Source organism: Empidonax traillii, unplaced genomic scaffold (genome assembly GCF_003031625.1).
Source record: "Empidonax traillii isolate 1590-97213 ecotype Southwest subspecies unplaced genomic scaffold, ASM303162v1 scaffold116:size1738432, whole genome shotgun sequence".
Lineage (NCBI taxonomy): Eukaryota > Metazoa > Chordata > Aves > Passeriformes > Tyrannidae > Empidonax > Empidonax traillii.
Genome location: NW_020955309.1, coordinates 1726566 through 1734930, shown reverse-complemented (window position 1 = coordinate 1734930; position 8365 = coordinate 1726566). Strand labels below are relative to the sequence as shown.

Below are 8365 nucleotides of genomic sequence, written 5' to 3'. Positions count from 1 at the left end.
ATGTCCATCTGTACCTCTCCAGGAGGCCTGCTCTGCGTCGAAGGGAGAGTCTGAGGAAGAGCCTGTGAAGATGGGGCAGCTGGGATCCCTCTGTATAGACTTATATTTAGAGATGGGTGTAGTTCTAGTTATACCTAGGTAGTTACAGATATAGAGATCTTTACATATGTAGATTGATATTTGTATAGACAGGTTTATATATGTATCTAGTTATATATGTATCTGTTGTATTTATATATGTATGTTTATATTTCTATCTATATTTAGTTATACTTATGTATGCAGTTGTATAGCTATATAGTTATGTTGATCTAGTTATAGTTATAGGCATATTTAGATGGTATATTGATATATGTATCTAGTTATATTTGAGTATATTGTTGTATTTATGTATATTGTTTGTCTTTATATTTACATATGTATAGAGTTGCATAGATGTATAGTTATACTGATGTAGTTATAGGTATATGGATATTCAGATTTGTATATTGATATTTGTATATTTTTGTCTAGTTTTGCTATATATATATTTATATATGTATTTTATATACTGTATTTAATATGTAGTTAAATTTATGTCTATTGTTATGGTTATATGTGTATGTAGTAATGTTTACGTACATACAGAGCTGTATAGTTTTATATGTATTTAGTTATAGGTATGGGGTTATTTAGATAGGTATATTGATATTTTTTTATTAGTGTATAGGCTGTACAGTTGTAGTACCCTGCAATAAATTAACTTTTTAAACTGAAGTTGATATTTGCATATTTTTACATAGCACAGTTTTAGCAATCTAATAAATTTTTTTAAACTTAAATTGATATTTGTGTATTTGTAAATCAGCGCAGGTGTAGCAATTTGCAATAAATTTTATTTTTTAACTTTAATTTGTTTTTGTATGTTTTTGTATCAGCAGCGCAGGTGTAGAAACGTACAATGAATTTAATTTTTAAACTGAAATAAATGTTGATTTGTGTTTTTTGAAGTAATTAGCAAAATAAATAATATTTGTTCCAGGAGTGAAAGTAAACTCCATGTGCATCAGTAAGGTCTGGGTGTTATCAAGTGGCCTGAAATTTTGTGCAAACTTTTTATCAACTTTGACCACAATCAATGTCCTTACCAAATCTTAAAACAATTGTAAAGTGCACATGCTATACCTGTATCCCCCCAAAAAATCAATGAGAACCAGAAATCAGCCAGGAAATCAATAGAAAACAATGGAAAACAGAAATTTCGCTGACTCACCTGGCTCTTTTCTCTGCAAATATCACATCTTCAAGCAGCATGCCCAATGGAAATGACCAGGGACAAATTTGAAGATGGTGCTAAAAGGAATAATTTTAGAGGGTAGAAGCTATTCGCAGAACACTAGTGCATAAAGTAAATAATCAGAGGATGACTAGATGATGAGCACCACAACCATCTCATAGTTGTAACAGGCTGAATGAAGTTCACAGAGATGCTTTTTTGGTCTACAGAAGGGAAGAAAAGTTTATGTCATAAAAAAACAAATGTAGGAACTTATCATCCCAGTGAAATTATAGTTATCACCAAAATATACAATTGATAGCTTTGCCTATGAGTGGCAACACATCTGTGGAACAAAATATTTTATTTATAGCAAGGCAATGAACCTCATTTCTTAACTGTATGAACATTTCTGAGAATATCTGATGCAAAAAGATACAGCTATCAGGACTGAGCCATCAGTCACCCGAAGCTATAGCAGACAGTTTTTTTGTGGGAACAATGTATTATGCCAGTTTAGGAACTTAACTTCTTACCTAGTTCTCAGTTCGTGAATTACTTCTCCATGTGAACATTTTCACAGTGCAAAGTGTATTAGAGTAACTTTCTAGAAAAAATGCTGCTTGTTTCAGGAGAAGTATTGTCCCTCATTAATAGAAACTAATCATTGAAAAAATACTTCAAAAAACCTTGTTTTTACTGGGACAAGTACCACTGCATAAAGAGTCTATGAACAGACAGGCTCTAAGAACAGACAATGCTTCTTTTACGAGGCTCAGGATATGCTAGTAAATCTCCACACCTGGTGAGCAAAGTTCTGTTACCTTGCATCAACCTGTTTTGCCAATATTGTGTTTTCCTAAGAGCAGTTGCTCACCTCCAGCAAGGAACAGGCTACTACAGCTGGGATAAAACATGCCAACTGACAGACACTTCAAGTCAAATGGTTGCTATATCTCTCCCTTCTATATATCCTCATGGGACACTTTTCTGTGCAGCACAACTATGGCTGAAAAGTGCTTGTTAGTGTATCACAGCTGTCTGTTTCCAGGTGAGACACTGTGGTGCTGAGAAAAATATCAAAGGCTGTGTTGAGCATTTAAACCGGAGCCGTCATTAGCATGAGAGACATGAAACAGATTACTATCGAATACACAAACACATTTACCACCCTTTCATCCAACAGCAACAGCAGAGTGTGCTTTAAATCCGAACTTAAGGAGAGGGAGGTTTTCTACAAGCTGATAATGACAGGATAAGGTGCAATGGTTTTAAACTGAAAGAAGATGGGTTTAGATTAGATGTTAGAGAGAAAGTCTTTACTGTGAGGCTGGTGAGGCCCTGCCACAGGTTGTTCAGAGAAGCTGTTGATGCCCAACCCCTAGAAGTGTTCAAGACCAGGTTGGATAGGACTTAGAGCAACCTGGTCTAGTGGAAGGTGTCCCTGCCCATGACAAGGAGTTTGGAACAAGATGGTCTTTAAGGTCCCTTTCAACCCAAATCATTCTCTGATTCTTGGAAAATAGCACTGCTGCTATAATAATATTATTGTTGATTAGCTAAATCAGATAGGAGAAGGGAGTTAGCTTTAGCAAACCTAGTTTTCTAGGGAAAACTAGGTTTGTTTGTTGTTTTTATTGGGGTTTGGCCATTTGGCTTTGGTTTTTGTTTGTTTGTTTGTTTCTTAATTCTTGATAGAACTAAAGAAGGTGCAAAGAAAGGAATTAAAGATTTCAGAACTGGAAAAAGACATGAAAACAACTCATTTCTCAGCCAGGCCTTCCCCTGATTGCTAGCAGTTGATTAGGTTTGCCTTGGTAGAACTACAGGTTTTCAGTCACTCTGTACAGTAGCATTTTCCACCTCAATAATAATTTCTGAAACACCTGTCCTGGTAGAAAACAACCACATCCTCTGAGTTTCCCTTATTGACATTTGACATCTTGCAGGTGCCAGAACCATGCCTGAGACCTGAACCTGCAGCAGGCCATAGGCAGACAGAGAAACAGGTAAACCTTGTTTTGTTCAACTAATTTGTGCCTGTGAGGGAAGTAAACAGCTTTTGATGTGCAATCTGCTGTCTTTGCTTTCCTTCCATCATGTAGCATTGCTGCTGGGGCATGTCTGAAGGTCAGATTCATCATGAAAATCCAGTCTATTGGGCCTGAATGATTTTTACAAACCCAGACCTGTTTTTCTGCTGACAGTTCCATCTGTTGAGGAGTAAGCAGAGTCACTGCAAGCATCTGAGACTAATGACCTACTTCTCACAGCAAAAGATAAGCCTCTTTATTTATTCTCCAGTGTGGCAAGAGAGATGGGACTTAAGCTGTGAAAGAGTTGTAAATAGTAATTTCATTACAATAGTGGTATTACCAAGTACCAGAGATACACCTGTTTGCACAGCTGATGAGCTTCAGACGTTAGTCTTCAAGTGGTCCAGAAAGTTAATTTCTAGTTATTTTCATAGATCAGATAATGAATTGGATCAAAAATGGACTGGCTCAATACTGGGTGGCTGAGTGACTTCTGTCCATTTTCATAACTCAGAGATGTAGGAGCTCTCTGGGTGGGAAGCTCCAACTGTCCTAAGAAATCCCTCCAGACAGCTCCTGCTGTGACTAGAAGAACTTTAAATATGTCATTTGACATTGTAGGTGGATAATCTGGCCTCTTAAAGTGATGATTCTTGCTGCAGCATTGATCTGCTGATACACAGGAAAGGCAATTGTGAACAGCTGGTGATTCAGAGGCAGAAATAGCAACCTTGGATGATTGTTTGGACATGGAAAAGCTAAAAGGTGCTTTGTACATACTTTTAGAAAGTTTTGTGCTGGAATGGTCACTCAGGGCCTTGGACAACCTGGACTATTGGGGATGAACTGAACAGCAGCAATTCTACCATTTAGAAATGCAGGATGGAGCCAGGTAAGCCAAGGATCCTCAAAGACTTAGACAAAAGGCAAAAAAGTAACACATGATTTGCATGGCCTTGCCTCTTCACTTCTACTGTCCTTTGCCAGAAATAACTGAGCATCAACCCACATTCAAATGCTTCCACCAGCACACTTTGATCCTTTGCTCCACCTGTGATCTCTTGCTCCCTGAGAGCCACATGATGGCTCTAGCAAACATAACAAGGTGTCTCAGTTTAATAAGAGTGAAGTGGTTTGCTAAGGAGGATGAGCCACAGGGAAAACCAAGCTCCTTCCTCCAAGCAATCGTAAATCCGAAATCAAGAGGCTCCAATTGAAGAAGCATGGAGAAAGAAAAGATCACAGCCATTTATTGAAGGATATATATGTATTGGCAAAACAACAAAAGAACACAAAACCAACTAAACAATAATCCTGCCCCCAAAAGTTCTCTCCAAAAAACCAGTTCAGTACTTTTCGCCTTTTGGCGCACTTCTAACCACGATCAGGAGGGGGCGCGGTTGGATCTCTGGAGGAGCAGCGCCTGCAGGTGCCCGGTGGGGGCCGGCAGGGGGCGCTTTGGAGCTCTGGCGGTGGCCGCGGGCGGCCCCGGTGCTCGGGAGAAGCAGAAATGGAGATCTCTTCCCCAGTGAGAAGGAAAAGGGGAAAAAGGGGTTCTTCCCACGAACTCACGCTGTTGACGGCTGGCTCCAGCCAGGACTCCCCCAAAGGTTCCTTCACAGAAGGGCCAAGCCTCTCCGATGAAATTTGAACAAGCCTGGGCTGGGGGCAGAACAGGGGGCAGAACGGAGGTGAACCGGGGCCAGAAGCAGCCAGATGACCTGGTCAAAAACAAAGCAAGCTCGGAGTCTTTTCATGCACACCCCCTCCCTGAGTCAGGGCAAAAGTGAAGTGCCTCCTGTTTCCTGAGGAAAAAAAAACCCACAGCATTCCTCCACCACACTCCCAGTCTTCTGAAGGCTACCAACCTGGAATGCGGGTCTGCTAGCTAGTTCCTTTGTGTGTGTCAATCACCCTAGTCAAATACCCTTCCCCTCCCTCGTTCAACATATTTTTTTATATCTATGCAGGGGAAAGGAAAAAAAATCCCCCTTGGGTTTTTTTAGAACAAGTAAACCTATGACACAAGGGTAGCACAACCACCACTAGCTGGCCTAGAACTAGCACTGATGTCTCCCTGCTCGTTCAGTCTGACTCCACAATTAGAGTACAAATAGCTCTAAATATCATCTAAGTGTCCTTGTCCATGTCCCCATGTCAGTGATTTCTAACCTTCCCCTCATGGCACTGCTATCCTGAATTCCCACATATGAGAACTTCTCCCGATGTTATTCCTGTAAGTCTTTTGTATTCTGTACCCTGAATATATCCACTTTCGGCACAAGCATTGCATTTTGGTTGTAAAAAAGACTTAACCGAATGCCTTCTATCTGGAGATGAGCTGAGTTTGGCTTTGAAATGGCTCTGCTTTCAAACCAGCAAAAGCACATAAAAAAGTTAATACTGAAAATAAAGGAAATAAAAAAGCTGATAGACTTGCTTAGGCTCTTGTTTAAAAAATATTGGAACAATGTTTCAGGTGAAATGCCAGTTTCTTTTGTACTTCAGAGGCAGAGAGTATGCACTTCTAGACCTTTGAGAAACAGAGCAGGATTGATTCTGAAAAGTAAATAGTGACTCCAAAATAACTGTTTCCTTTTTTTTTTTCAATAAAAATAACTTGCAATATTTGACAATGAAGTTGTCCATTATCCATTCCACTGGTGGATTTCTTTACCAAATTAAAATAGTTGCTTCTCTTTCCCTTTTTTTTAAATATTTTTCTTTAAAAATCAAAATACTTGCTCTTCTTTGCCTTTTATATTAAAATATTTTAAAAGAATAATTTTTTTTTTAGTAAATCTTTTCTCTTCCCTGAAAGAGTAGTTTTTTTTCTCTTATTGCAAGGCAATATGGCTTCTAAAATTTGCTCATTTGTAAACTGAACAACAAAACAACCCCTTTGCTGTTTAAATCCTGGGTCCCCATTACCCTCAGTCATGTGTGCCTCTGCCAGATGTATGATTCTCATTACACACTACTGTATTAATTTCTTTTTGCAATAAGTAATTTTTATTCTACTCTCCTAAGACAGTGTATCTACTTGACATATTATTTCAGTCAGTTCCCTCAAACTGGGCAACTCCAGCCTTTGTATTAATAGGAAATGAAGAGTATTGTCTTTAAAAGTGTTTTTCCAAGATTTAATAGGAACTGGAACCTTAGGTATTACTGTCTCCTTCAATAATCTTGTCAATAACATAAATCTGTGCTGAAACAATTTTATTTGTTTGGGACATAGAAATAAAATTATGACTCAGGATCAAGTTTCCACTAGAACTTGTTTGCCAGAACATTTACTCTCTGCAGGCTGCCCTGGTTGTCATCAACCAGGGTGGAGAGAAACCATAGCAGAAGTGTGGGTGGCTGGGCAGAGAGGGGGACTGGAGGCAGGCTGAGGGCATCGTCCTGTGATGAGCCCTGCTGCCCCTGCTGCCTACTCTGCCTTTGGAATCTGCTGCACTGTATGCAGCTGCAGCAGGAATTCTTATGGGAAGAAGGACGTCCAATATGGCCCTGGGGCTCCAGGGGCCCATGGCTGTGTCCCTTACCACATGGGTGCCACCCTATAACACTCCAGCCCTGGAGCCACAAGCTCAGGGGCTCAGCCTAGAGTTCTTACACTAAAATATACAGAGCGAGGGTTCTTCAACACCTCGAGATAGTGTCAGGAGAATAAGCCGCATACTTGATCCCAAGAGGCACTTCTATTGATAATTTAGGGAAGAAAATAAAGGAGGTTGGCAAAAGGAAGATTATATAGCTACCAGCTCTCACACGTCCAGATGACAGGGCCACGAATGCATCGTAAACATATGCCTTTAGTTTTTTCTGTTCTGGTCCTTATGGCCAACCCCCGCCAGGCAGGGCCTCTGACCCACTGGACACTCTGGGGCTCCAGGCCAGAGTGAAGGGCACTGTCCCTGCCAATTTGAGGCTGGGTTAGGGGCTTCAAGAGCTGTGGGGTATTAAAGTTTTCCAGGGCTGTTTGTGACTGACAGGGCTTCCCCACTTGGGCTCCAGGCCCTGACACAAGGGATACATCACCTCAGCTCTGTGAGGTTCAACCCATCCCTTCCTGCTCTGCATACACCTCCCTGAACCCCCTTCAAGGTGTTTCCAACCCCACAATGACTGGTCTAGTGTCTAAAACACCATGGGTGTGGCACAAGGGAAAGAGGAAACAGAAGGGAGAGAAAGCAGCAAGAGAGACTGGGTGAAGGAAATAACAATTTATTTCCCTTTTCTTGAATAAAGAGTTGCAAGAGCTCTGCTAATGCTGCCAGTGGGACAGCCTCTTGCAGGGCTGAGGAGAGTCCTGGGAGCTGAGCACCTTCCTGTTTGGAGGGTACCAGGATCCCCTGGGCAATCACTCCCTGCCCTGACTGGGAGCAGAGGGGCTGCGTCTGCTGCCCTGGGAAGAGGGACCTGCCACTGTCATTGCCTTCCCCAGCTCCTCCTGGGGCTGGTCCTGCTTTGTGGGGACAGGCACAGGTGGGGTATGCCTGGGACCTCTGCGAGAAACAGCCTCCAACTTGCCGACTTCCTCCTCCGAGTTATAGCCTTTGGGGCCACTGGTGGGAATCTTATCCCAGGACCTTATGCTGGTCCTGAAGCTGTTGGAGTTGGAGCTGGAGTTGCTGGAGCTGGAATTTCTGGAATTGCTGGAGCTGGAGCTGGCTCTGGCCACAGGGCTGTTGTTCTCGTCTCTGACTGCACCAGAGCGCAGCAGCCTCTGGGCCTCCCCGCTGCACTGGGCCACAATGATGTTGATAACACCATGGACCAGCAGTGCTGTGTGTTGCTCAAGGAGAGGCTCCAGCCCCTCAATCAAGGCCTGTGCATTTGGTCCTTTGACACAGAGGTCGTGCAGAATGGTGCTCTCTGCGGCCTCAACCAGCCACCACCAGCTCCGGTATATTCCCTCCAGCCTCTGGCGCAGCCAAGGCCGCACAGGGTCCAGGAGCTGCTGCCGTTCACGGAAAAGTCCTGCCCAGACCTCAGGAAGAAGGCCACCCCCAAACTCCAGCCCTGAGGCCCTCTGCTCAGGTAGGGATAGTGTCCCCTGTGGAGA

General features: G+C 42.3%; 1 protein-coding gene across 2 annotated transcripts in view; it reads right to left on the bottom strand.

Annotated features, from left to right (window-relative positions):
• Positions 1–7513: 7513 nt before the first annotated feature.
• The window catches only part of LOC114057137, a 4632-nt gene continuing 3780 nt past the window's right edge, over positions 7514–8365 (bottom strand). Inside the window, exons 3-4 of one of the 2 annotated variants that reach the window (XM_027883010.1) lie at positions 7956–8356; positions 7514–7925 (exon numbers count right to left, since the gene is read on the bottom strand). In XM_027883010.1, coding sequence (XP_027738811.1) covers positions 7661–7925; positions 7956–8356 — 666 coding nt within the window. In that variant the 3' untranslated portion in view covers positions 7514–7660. The remainder of the gene's footprint in view (positions 7926–7955; positions 8357–8365) is intronic. The other variant, XM_027883009.1, reaches the window with a different exon arrangement.